Genomic DNA, 12770 nt, shown 5'->3' on the forward strand with positions numbered 1-12770 from the left:
GGTACTCACTCAAATTGAGTGGGGAGGACACTTTAACATACCATTCTTCAAATTCCTGTAGAAAGGAATTTGAAAAATATCCTTGGCATGTGTATTCAAAACCTCTTTCAACACACATGTTCTGCATGAGAATGTTCTCACTATGAAACTGCAATTTCAAATGAATTTTGACAGATTGGGGTCCCACCCTTTTTTGCCTCTTTCTGAAGGGTTCCCAAGAATTTGGAATGTATATAAAATGACTTTCTCCTGCCTGTTTCTCCCAAACTCACCAACTCAGCTCATCCAAATCAGAAACCAGCATACCAACTCTATTGATCCAACCAATTCACCTCACTCTGCCCATCATGCCTGACAAATCTCTTGTCAAACACATCTACCATGTTATGGCAAGTCCCCTCTTCCATGCATCTACCATGCAGAACTTGGTCTGCTACTGAACGCTGCTTTCTTTGGGCTCTGGATTCTCTTTAGATTTGCTGCAATTGATGCACTGCTGCAGATGCAAAAAACAGCTGCTCAGTTATGCCTAACATTATGATGTGCTTGTGGTGTGGTGCAAACAGAGTATGTGAATGTGACATAAGTAAGCAAACATTTCCCTTTCTCCATCCCAAAATTCCCTGACTCACCACTAAATATTTCCTGCTACACATAGAGACTGTCTTTGTTGCCAAAATCTTTCATTACAGCCTCAAGCTCAAGGAAGTAATCACCTAAATGTCTAAAATTATGATGGAAAAGAATCCAGAGATAGAATCAATGGAAGATTTTGCTGATAGATAGTAGAAATTTTGTATTTTGCTGTCTTGCACATTCTCCCTTACTTTCAAGACCGCTCCTTGTAAAATCTTCCATCAATTGTATATCTGCATTCTCTTCTGTAATAATTTTAGACATTTGTTCACTTATCCTTCAGCTTGTGGTTGTTGTGAAATATTGTTGCAACAAAGAAATTCTCTATGCATAGCAGGAAATAATTTAGTGATGAGTCAGGCAATTTTGGGATGGAGAAAGGGAAATTTTCCATTCACACACCCTGCTTGCACCATAGCAGGCCAGGCAGGTCACAGTGTTAGGCATAACTGAGCAGCTGTTTTCCTTTTTTTTTTATCTGCAGCAGTGCAGCACTTGCAGCCAATCTCAAAAAGGAGCCAGAGCCCAAATAAATCACTGGCCTCATCAGTGATTTTTGACTGGAGTGGGAGGGACACCATTTTTTTCAGTTAATTTATGAGTTTTTTTATTGCTCATAAAGTACAACAACTTGATCAACCTCAATATCCTTACAAGGAGACAATTGTAATGTTGGGTCTCTTCTTGTAAAGTTTTGACATCATAAACCTCTCCTATTGTTAAAAAATTAATTTTGGCTTCCTTCTGGACTCTTTAATTTTACAAGCTAAAGCCATATGGAGATGCACTTGCATATGTGCTATCCTCCACTGGACTCAAATTTGTAAAACATGCTGTCAAAAAAAAGGCAAAGGAGAAAAAAAGGGTCAGCCTTTATGCACATCAAAGAAATACCACATGCACACCATTTTTGGTGTGCATTAGTGTGTACTCCAAATCATTGGAGTGCACACCCATGGACTGCAAGAAATTGGAGTGCACACTCATGCACTCCCTAAAATTTGAGTGCACACCCAATCACTTGGAAAAAGTGGGGTGCAGCCATGTGAAATCAATAAAGCCAGTAATGTAAAAAAAGAGGCAGAACTAACCAATCTAAAAGAATTGAATAAATCAAGCAATTATATCCTGGTGAGACTAATATTCAATTGTAGGATCAACAGTGTTCCAGCTAAGCTAACCAAAGCATTGTTGTGGTGTAGTTTTGCAGGATTTTTACAGTAGAATTAGGTGAATTGAATCTTCTCTGCTCTTATGCAACTTGCACAGGTCACAAAAAATCCTTCTACACTTTTTTAAAGCTCTTTGGAATGGGTTTTTGTCTTTTTTTTCTGCCAAAATCTTTGTAGTGTAGGGGTGGTAGCAGCAACTTAACACTACAGGCAAAAGGGCTGCTGTGAGCACAGCTTGGCTAAAAAAGAGTTGCCCACAAGTGTAGTGTAGCATAGAATTTCTATGCTAGACTTGGTGGGCTTCTACTAGAAGCCCGCCATTGGTAGGAATAAATAGAAATCCACTACTAATCAGGTAGTGCATGAGTGTGCACACCGTGTTTTTTGGAGTGTACGGGTGTGTACTCCAATTTTTTGGAGTGCATGAGTGTGCACTCCAATTTTTTTGAGTGCGTGGGTGTGATTTCTTTGGAGTGCATGGGTTTGCACTCCAATTTCTTGGAGTGCACACTAATGCACACCAAAAATGGTGTGCACGTGGTATTTCTATGGTGTGCATAAAGGCTGACCCAAAAGAAAAGAAAAATTACCAGGTTCAGAACCATGCGCTCAACCAAAGCCTGAGGCAAGTGTTGTTTTGAAGTTTCTTAATCTGTATCAAAAATTCACAAAAATTTAAATAAACTTTTGGTATCTCCATGACTCATGAGATGGTGGCCAATGACACTGTTTTGAAGTGCAAGGGTCCTTGTTTGGACCCTCACTAAGCGCTGTCGAGGGGGCACTAGAGACAAGGCTAAAGCCCAAGAACCTTCTAGTACCAACATGGGGCTGTATTTCAGGTATCTAGCCGGGAGACAGTGAAGCTCTCTCTGTAAGTACAGATTGAGACGTGATGAGAAAGAGAAGAGAAGGAATAGAGCTTACCTAGCCGGGAGAGAGTGAAGCTCTCTGCCGGACTAGGGAAGGAACAGAGGAAGCCTAAGTACATACTGTTGGCCTGTGTCTGTGACAGTCCTTGTGAGACCCCAAAGGAGGGGGCTTACAGCAAGATCGACTTTTGGTAACTGGGTGGACACTGTTGGAAAATAATACAGACTAAAAAATTCAAGATTTATTTTGCATCACTTTTTTGTGGATTGTGTCAGCTAAACAAGCACCTCAATACAGCCCCCATACAGCCCCCCCCTCTAGCCAGCAAGTGACATGTTGGGTGAAATGTGCTGCTCTTTTGCATGTATGCAATTTGGGCGACTCGATCCGGATTATGTCATCCAACTGAACTTCTCTCCACGTTCCACAAACCACCAGACCGTATCCATCTCAACGAACATCTTCATCACCAAGCACTTGGCAGCATCCTCGCGTCCTGATTCCAGATCTCAGCAAAATTAAGCATATTTCCAACATGGCATCCACACAAATGAAGGGTATAATATTTTTTGGTATCATCGCATCAACCGAGGATCATTCATCTTGAGCTGATCAGTGCTTTCCTCCTAAAAATCTCCTAGCTATCGTCAAATCTGTCTTGTCTGGTGTAAGTCTTTCATTTTAAGCTGTTGATTCTTTGACTCACGCACCCGCGATCACTCTTGTGTAGGATACTCTCATTCTGAGAGGACGTCCAATTAATGGACAGCCGCCCAAAGAGCGTACTCTACATTTGGCTGGGTTCGTATGTCAGAGCTACACCGTAGCCCTTTTGTTGGAAATTGATTTGAGGAATTGATTTCTGACCATTTTTACAGGCTTACTGCGCCACGTACCGGCTCACGAGACCGCCCTGATGAGCCTTGGGCATTTGAAAGCCGAGAATTTATCAGATCGATGATTGTTGGCAAAGAAATCGGATTGTACTTCACCTTCAACACTGTTCTTGTCCATTTCTGTTTCTGCGTTACACTTAATTTTCCCTTTCCTTGACTTGCTTGCGGTTTAGCACAATTTCTTATACCATACCCTCGGGCGGCGAATTCGGCGTGGCTCATTTACTGTCTGGATCGAATCCATCTGTTGACGTGGCGCTGGAGATTGTAAAAAATGGCTGGGCTAAGCTCAGAGAGAATACGAAACCCGGAAATGCTGATGATGAAACTGGCGGCGCAAGTCCCGAGCAAGATCGCAGAATTCAATTAAAGGAAGCCGAAGAAACTGCTCGACGTGAGGGTAGAGGTTTGTGGGCAGAAGATATCCCAGTAGGTTACAATGAATTCAGAGCTACAAGAGCGCTTTCATATGGGGCACCATCGCTGAAATCTTCCATGTTTGTAGAATCTCGAAATTAACTACTCGATGCCTGAAGACCCAGCAGCCTTCTTGTCGGAGTACAAGGGAAAAAGTCTCGATGGTCGGTTAAAGATTTTCAACCCACCAGTATTGTATAATTTTGTTGACTGAAGCTGCTTTGGTTGATCTGTTGGCAGCTATTATTGAAAATGTTTCGAATGGCACAACTGTCCGTGCAAGATTACTGTTGAGCTCTAATCAACATCAGTTTGTTACGCTCACCATGGCTGGTGTTCGCTCGCCTCGGTCCCGACAATACGCCACTCAAACCCAGGCTGATAGTTCAACTGCGACAAATGAGGGCGAACCATTTGGCGACGAAGCAAAATTCTTTACCGAATGTCGGTTGCTTCAGCGTAGCGTGTCTGTTGTCTTGATATCTTTACCCACGCCCCAAGCCACCAGTTTGACCTCTCAAGTTCAGGCACAGCAGTCGCTAGTCGTCAGTAGCTTTATTGGAATTGCTCAACACCCGGCTGGTTCGATCGCAGCTCTTTTATTGGCCAACGGTCTTGCCCGTGTCGTGGATTGGCATGCAGGATTCCTCTCATCTGTTCCCGAGCATCAAGGTGGTGGGATGGAACGTTTAAGAAAAGCTGAAGCTGAAGGGAAGGCAGCCCGACGAGGCCATTGGAAATTGCTTGCAGGCCCCGCGAGCGATCCATCAGCAGCCACTGTCTCTCCTGGTGCCGGTGCACCCAGCAAAATGAAATTTGATGGAATTGTCTCTAGGATTTGGACTGGAGATACCGTTAGTATTCGAGTGACTTCGGCGGCCAAAACAGACGGGCAAGAAGAACGAAAAGTGCAATTGAGTAGCATAAGGCAGCCGCGGTACATTGTTTCTTTAAATTCGTTGGCCAATAATTACATGAATCTCACCGAAGGCACATCATTAAACTTGGCAGGCCTACCGATCCCAAGTTTGGTGGACTTGCGTCGGATGCCCGAGAACTTCTAAGACGCCGTTTAATTGGCAAACAGGTCCAAGTATCGGTAGATTATGTCAGGCCCAAGGAAGGCGACTATGAGGCCAAAGAATGTGTGACGATCAAGTTACCCGCAGGCATGTAAGTATGGATAATCTCACACCTTTTAAATCTTTCACTCGATTCATTTCCAGTAAAGTCTAATTCCACTTTCGATTGGCAGCAATGTGGCCAATTTACTCCTAGAGCGAGGATACGCCACAGTGTTGAGGCATAAACAAGGTGAAGATCGATCTCAAGATTACGACACGCTTATGGCTACTGAAATGAAGTAAGCGCATAAGCAGGCCGTTCCTCTAGACGAAGTTGATATTTATTCTGGTTTCTGCTTCTTGTGGGACATTATAGGGCTCAAACAGAGGGCAAAGGCTTGCACTCAGACAAAGAATTCCCGCCTCCGAAAGTTACCGATGTCTCTGAAGTTAGTTCTTGCTCGGGATTCCCTTGACAAACCATATCCACCTTCAAGCTAACAAGTTATTATCAATTGGATCAATTGCTACAGAGCTCTAGCCGTGCTAATTCGTACTTGTCAGGGTGGAAGCGGCAAGGCAAAATGGCCGCAATTGTTGATTACGTCGCTAGCGGATCAAGATTCAAGATTTGGCTCCCAAAACAGGATTTGAAGTTCACACTAGTTCTGAGTGGTATCAAATGTCCCAAGACAGCTCGCCACCCCGGGGAGAGAAATGAGCCTTTTGGTCTCGAAGCGCTGGATTATTCAAACCGGCATGCAATGCAACGGGAGGTCGAAGTAGAAATCGAATCTACGGATAAAAGTGGAGGTAAGTCTCTGCACAGATGATTGAGTGTGCGACTATAATTATGGACTGATTGGCAATTTCCATCCCCATTAGGTTTTATCGGGGGACTATTCTTGAATAAGACGGATAACCTGGCTCTTCTGCTCGTCAAGGAGGGCCTGGCGAGCTGTAATGAATTTTCTCTTGAACGCTCCCCATACGGCAAAGAGCTGAAGGCTGCTGAGGACGAAGCCAAACAAAAGCAAAAGAATGTATGTCCCCATCAGCTCTTCATAGTTCAAAAGCTTATTTAACTAAGCTTCCAACCTACATCTTATAGCTGTGGAAAAATTTCGATCAGCAACCTACGGAGTCTATGGCTCAAATTTCAAGCGGGATTAAGAACATGGCTATCAAGCCAAATTTCGAATATATCGACTTAATAATGTAAGACTCTTAAGCTTGTTTCCGCTGATCAAACCATTCAAACGCTGGAAGCTTAGTCGTGGATCGCATCTTCGTTTAGATCTGATATCCGGGAGCCAGTAGACAGCTCGGACGTGTCTTTCTCCGTACAGATCCTGAAGAATGGAGGTATGAGTGATTTTCGATCCGCGTTTAACAAGTTGACGCTTTTTGGTCTCTAATTGTCAATGCACCATCCCTTTTTTATGCAAATAAACAAAGGCATCCCTGAGTTAACATCTCTCATGACAGATTTTGCGGTCTATCATCGCTCGGCCCACATTTCCTCTACTTCAGCCAGTGGCTACAAAACCGGTGATCTGGTATCTGCGAAATTTTCCGTCGACAATGCATGGTATCGAGCAAAGATTAGGAAGAACTTTGCTCATAAGAAAGAAGCCGAGGTGGTCTTCATCGACTACGGTAATTCGGAAGTCGTACCACATGGAAATATCAGATCATTAGACCCACGTTTCAAGTCGCTCCCGCCCCAAGCAAAAGAGGCGACTCTTAGTTTTGTCAATTTACTAGGTCCTGATACGGAGTATGGTCAAGAAGCAATGGACCACTTTAGATCACTTGTCGAGGTTTGCAGACTTGGCTTACATCCGTTTCGTGTTTATTCAGCTTTTCTTATAAATTGTCTGTTCTATTTGCCCCCGCAAACATACAGGGTCAAACATTGGTGGCAAACATTGACTACCGCGATCCAAGTCAAAATGGTCGACTCCATCTTTCTTTGTACGATACAGCCAACTCGCCAACAGCTACATCCTCCCTGAATCACCGACTTGTGCGCGAAGGCTATGCCTTAATTAACCTGAAGGCCCCATACAGGCCGGCCTACCAGGAGCAGTACACCGCATTAGAAAACGCGAAGCAAGAAGCTAAACGTAAAAGGGCAGGTGCTTATGAGTTTGGTGATGGTAAGTTCCATTCTTTCTTGCTCCGGGATCGACAAGCGTACACCAAAGACTGATTCTGTGTTCATTTCCGTGTATGAACCTCTGGTAATTTAGCGTTTGATGATTAAGCTTGTATTAAGTCGGCCGCCGGCGAGAACTGTGCAGTTGTAGAATGCTCAAACTTGAGGCGTTCAAAATATGTTCAATAGCAAATCAAAAATCAAAAGCAAGCAGCAAATGATGTGTAGAAATATGATGTTACCGCCAACCAATGTCACCTTTCTTTCTTAAAAAAGTGCAATCACGCTTCTTTAACTAACTAGCTTTGCCGTCTGCGAAAGAGAGCCAACAACCTTAGTAAATAAGTAAGAACCGGAGGAAATTGCTACAGTTAAATATGTATCTCTAGAAAGGATTTGTTATGCGGTTAGAGGGGATACATATGCGTTACTAGAAACTGTCTAACTGCATGTGTATGCCTTTAGAAAACCTGCCGAAGCAAATATGTATGCATCTAGAAAATCTGTCAAACCACATAGGGTTTGACAGGGGTTTGACAGGTCATGTTTTTTATTATATTGGTAGCAGCGTACCTAGCAGACAAGGAAAGCTTATCAAAGTGCTTGATGCATTTTTTTGCCTATCTGATTTTGTTGCAAAACTGGGCGGCTTACACTCATCTGGGGACCATGCCAAACCCGCTAAACCCTCAAAGGCTTGATTTCCCTGCAAAAACAAGCACTTCTTTGGATAATCAACGTCTGTGAGAGGATAATCAACATCTGTGAGAGGATAATCAACGTCTGTGAGAGGATAATCAACGTCTGTGAGAGTTGCACTAGATGTGATGGGAACTCATCCAAACTCATCCACTAGCTTGTGATCTGTTTTTTTGGGTAAGAATCTTGGCACCCAGACAGGGAATGTCTTATGTTTTCCCAAATAAGGTATGTGGTATTCCCCAAAGATTTTCAATTTTGGCCTGCACCAACTTGTTTAATGTTATGAGCTGTACCCAGGATGTTGATATGTATCAAAGACTAGAGGCCAAGGTGGCTGCACTGCTGCAGATTTCATGGCAATTCTCCAACCAACAATTATGGTGTTCAAAATTGCATATGTCACGGTTTACATAAAATCATAAAGCCAATTTTGGCTGGGAGATGTCAGTGATTAAAACTTAAAGTGACATCCCCCAGCCAAAATTGCAGTTTAAGATTTTATGTAAAAAAATCTTATGCAATTCACCAGGGGGGAATCTGTCGTACTCTCCAGAGAGTGCCAGACAGTAATTTTATCATGCTTCCTGTCTGAAGTCAGTTCAATGTCAAATTGCAAGTAACAGAAATTTGTTCCAAAATCATTGCTAACTTGAGTCACATTTGTGATGGATTGATCTGCAAGTCAGTATGAACTCAGCCATACCACCTGATGAAAGCATGTTGACCTGCAGTGTATACTCATATACTCCTCACATGTGCTTCTGTTTACCTGATAATCCTTCCCAAGCATATTGAGAATTTACCCCCCAGTTTCTCTCCATTGTACATCCTTTACAAGGTAGGAGTGATACATTTCTGTCACCATGTGAGCAAATTCTCAGAAGTCAAACCCAGGTTTTTTCCACCCTCACTTTGGAGCATCATGCCATCCAGAATTTACTACTTCACTGAATGCATGTTGCTGGTAAACTTTGTGTTGGCTTGTAAAGCACACACATACTGCGGACTTCACAAAGATTTCATATATTTCAATCATTCATCCTCCACTGCATACTTAGGCAGATCTGTCACCTCCTCCCTCTAGCTCAGCAGAGAATTTAACACCTTTCTCCCTCTGCCAACACTAGGTCAGCCTTGATTCCTATCAAGTTTGCTTCCCTCTCTTCCTAGTTGTAGAAAATACTATCACAGGAGTACTGGGCATTGGAGGGAGTTACAACTACCCTCCATGACTGGTACAGTTGGTCATAGAATGGTGTTGAATATCTGCTTGATGACCAGCTTTGCCAGTCACCAGGAGGAGTTGTAACTCTCCTCAATGAACGGTACTGCCTGGCCATCGATCGAACTCACCACTCCGCTCAATGACCAGCGTTACCGGTTGTCAGAAGGAGTCACAACTCCCCTTGATGACCGGTACTGGTGGTCATTGACGGGAGGGACAACTCCTCACAATGACCAGTCAGTACAAGTCATCGAGGGCAGTAACTTGCCTCAACAACCGGTCAAACTGGTCATCAAGCGGAGTTCTAACTCCATTTGATGACCAGCTATACCAGTCACTGAGGGGAGTTGTAACTCCCCCCGATGACCGGTACTGACTGGTCATCGAAGGGAGTTGCAACTCCTGCCGATGACCAGGACAGCTTGGTCATCGATGTGGAGTTGTAACTCGCTTCAATATCCACCTGTACCGGTCATCGAGGCAAGTTGTAACACCCTCGATGGCCAGTCAGTACTGGTCATCGGGGGGAATTACAACTCCTGCCAACAACTGGTACAGCTGAGTCATTGAGGGCAGTTACGACTCCCCTCGATGACCAAAACAGGTGGTGATCGAAGGGAGTCAGACCTCCGCATTGATGACCCAGCTGTACTGGTCATTGAGGGGATGGAGCTCTCCTCAATGACCCGTACAGCTGGTCATCGAGAGGAGATACAGCTCCGCTCGACGACCTGCACGTTGCAGGGGACTGTCCACCCTGACGTTCGGCCGAACGTGGGGGTGGACATGTCACACAAGTGACAGTCCATCACCACCCAGGTGATGTAACTCTCCTTAATGACCGCTACAGCTGGTCATCAAGAGGAGACACAACTACCCTCATTGACCTGTACTTTGCAGGTGACTTTCCACACTGATGTCTGGCCAAACATCATGGCGGAAATGTCACAAGATTGAAAGTCCACCTGTATACCAGCCCAACAAGAGGAATTCCCTCTTGGCAGGTGGCATACATATATCAGCTTGCCAAGAGGGATCACTCTCAGCGGGCTAGTATAGGTATATGACAGCCCGCCAAGGGGGATTTGAGATGTCATCATGGGGATTTTATTGAATCTTGTGCTTTATGAGGTTCAATCAAACCTCCATGAAATTAAACCCTATGCACTGGAACAGGCTGGATTTACAACTCAGTCTACTGCTGCACTTATCTGGCTAAAATTTAATGGGATCTGCCTTGATAGTATCCTCTAGCAGAATCACAGGTTTCCAATACCCAAGCTGTGAGAGTAACCCATGATGTGTGCCCAGAGCCAAAGAAGCTTTCAAATATGATTCAAGTTGAGTTGCACTGGAGTCATGAATGGGTCAAGGTGAAAGTCTGTTTTTACACCGTATTGAGTTACAGATGATATCAGCTTTAGTTGGACACAACATGTACCTTGGCAAAGCTTGAATTGCACAAAATACACAGCTGAAATCTAGCAGGGTTCCAGAAAGAAATTATGGTCCGGCACTCTCTGGAGAGTGCAACAGATTCCCCCCTGGTGATTTTGAACACCATAAATGGGTAACTGTGATACCAGTAACAGTACCATAGCAAAATTGTATCAATTTTTTGCTGTGTTCAGCTGCCATTAGCAGTAATGGCAGGGCACTACCCGTAGTGAATTTTTCTTGGTGTCATTACATACTTTTTTCCAGAAGACTTTCATTTATATCATGTTTTGGTAATGGGCTGAAGGCCAGTGACCTGTTCATTCACATTGATCTCTGGCATAGGCACTAAAAATTTCAAGGCTTTGTCAAATTTGGAAGAAGTAGCCACCAGTACTTCAATTTCTGTCAACCTGGAACAGGATTGCAACTTAAATTATCACAAATCCCTTGCTTTTGAATAATACCCTGGTACACCCTGGTTTGCCAAAAATCACCCTTCTGGAAAGTGCAAACCATGAAGGAAGGGCTTGCAGTTAATTGCAAAAGCTTGGTGTGAGAGCTTTCACCCTTTTGGTGGAATTGTTAGACCACCCCCTTTATGGTATCTTCCACCTCCAATTAATCACACCTGTGGTACCAGTTTAAAAGCCTTTCTTTTGGTGTCAATCACTTCTTTTTCTCTCCTCATCATTAGAGATGGCAATCGGGTACTTGTTGCCGGGTACCCGGTACCCGTTGGCAGGTACCCGTTTGGCCCAACAGGTACCCGCCGGCGGGTGCCGGGTGCGGGTGCGGGTGTCCAGAAGTCTGGGGGTGAGAAAGGCGGGTACCTGGACGGGTACCCGCCCAACTTTCCCAGCGCTGGGACGGGGGGAATCAAGGGCAGCCTTGGTTTTTGCGTGTCCCACAGTCTGGATCTCCAATTCGGCGCCGGATATCAATTGACCCCTATTCCTAGTCCACGGCACCGACTCCTTATCCTCCCCGACCCACCTAACCTATCCTCATCCACCATGGCAGGAAACAGCAGGAAACGTCGCAAGGAATCGGAATCACAAGCACCTGAAACCTTGGGGTCTGAAAGGCCTGCTCAATCTCAAGACCAAACACGCCAGAAGAAACGCACCAGTACAACTGTGGTTGTCAACGATTTGGATGATGAACAACAAGGATCCAATGGTGACCGTGCAACGTCTCAGGGGCTGTCCGATGAACAAGAGCTGAGCAAGTCTCTCATAAATATAATCCTCATCATTGGTCAGCTGAAAAAAATTAAAAGACTAACCTAATGTTCTTCATTACAGAAAGGGCACTGAAAGTGCATTGAAATCAACTCAGCTCGTGTTATGCCTCTTACAACCGCCCAGAGCTATCCAACCAGTTGGACAAAAATGGCCGAAAGATGATAGCTTACCCTTGTAAAATGTGAGTTATTTTTCTTTTTTTCCAACGGGTTTTTCAATTTAATCTACTGACACACTGTTTCCATGATAGCTGTGGGACTAAAATTCACCGCCCCACATACAACACCTCTCCAACAAACCTTTCCAAGCACATTTCCGCTTGCCTTAAGAAACGACAAGAAGTCGAGGAAACACAAAAATTGGCTTCCCTGGGGGTTTTGGGCACTGGAGACATTGATCCACGGGAGGTGAGTCAACCAAAATCCTTCTCTCCCCCAGAAATAGTCAGGAGATCCACATATTTACATTGTGGATTACCACAGGTGCCCCAGCTATGTGCGATATGGTGCGCAGAGGGTGCTCAGCCATTTTTGGCTCTTGGGGAACAGGCGCACAGATCCATATTGCACCCGGAGGTCTTGAAGAACCTACCTAAACGACAGGCTGTTTCCTCCGACATCACCCGTTTATATTGCGCAGTCCAAGAGAACTTCATCAAATCCCTTGCGGTGAGATTCCTTTTTCACTCATCAGAGCTCTTGTATTTTTTCTTACGAATTGATTTTTTCTTACTAGAAACATAAGGGAGCAATGTATCTAGGGCTAGACGCTTGGCAGTCACCAAACGGTTACGATGTTCTTGGAACGGTCATATATTGCTTGGTCAAGGATGGTACGGGTGGTTTTGAATTTGAGGCCATGCCTCTGGACTTTGTGATGTTAAAAGAAAGACACACAGGTGTTTATCTAGCCGACACAGTACGTGTTATTGTTGAGAAAT

At 44.4% G+C, this 12770-nt stretch overlaps 1 protein-coding gene across 1 annotated transcript; it reads left to right on the forward strand.

The window, feature by feature from the left end:
• Nucleotides 1–3216: 3216 nt before the first annotated feature.
• PtA15_10A5 (uncharacterized protein) lies at nt 3217–7327 on the forward strand (the record flags this gene model as incomplete). The annotated part of the gene is made up of 17 exons (XM_053160792.1): nt 3217–3238; nt 3323–3348; nt 3412–3482; nt 3560–3664; nt 3751–4006; nt 4083–4158; nt 4235–4931; nt 5006–5167; nt 5250–5357; nt 5435–5507; nt 5592–5871; nt 5944–6101; nt 6170–6276; nt 6356–6423; nt 6517–6881; nt 6968–7220; nt 7314–7327. 17 exons carry the CDS (start codon nt 3217–3219, stop codon nt 7325–7327), a joined length of 2841 nt encoding a protein of 946 aa, XP_053024141.1.
• Nucleotides 7328–12770: the final 5443 nt, after the last annotated feature.

This window comes from Puccinia triticina, chromosome 10A (assembly GCF_026914185.1).
Source record: "Puccinia triticina chromosome 10A, complete sequence".
Lineage (NCBI taxonomy): Eukaryota > Fungi > Basidiomycota > Pucciniomycetes > Pucciniales > Pucciniaceae > Puccinia > Puccinia triticina.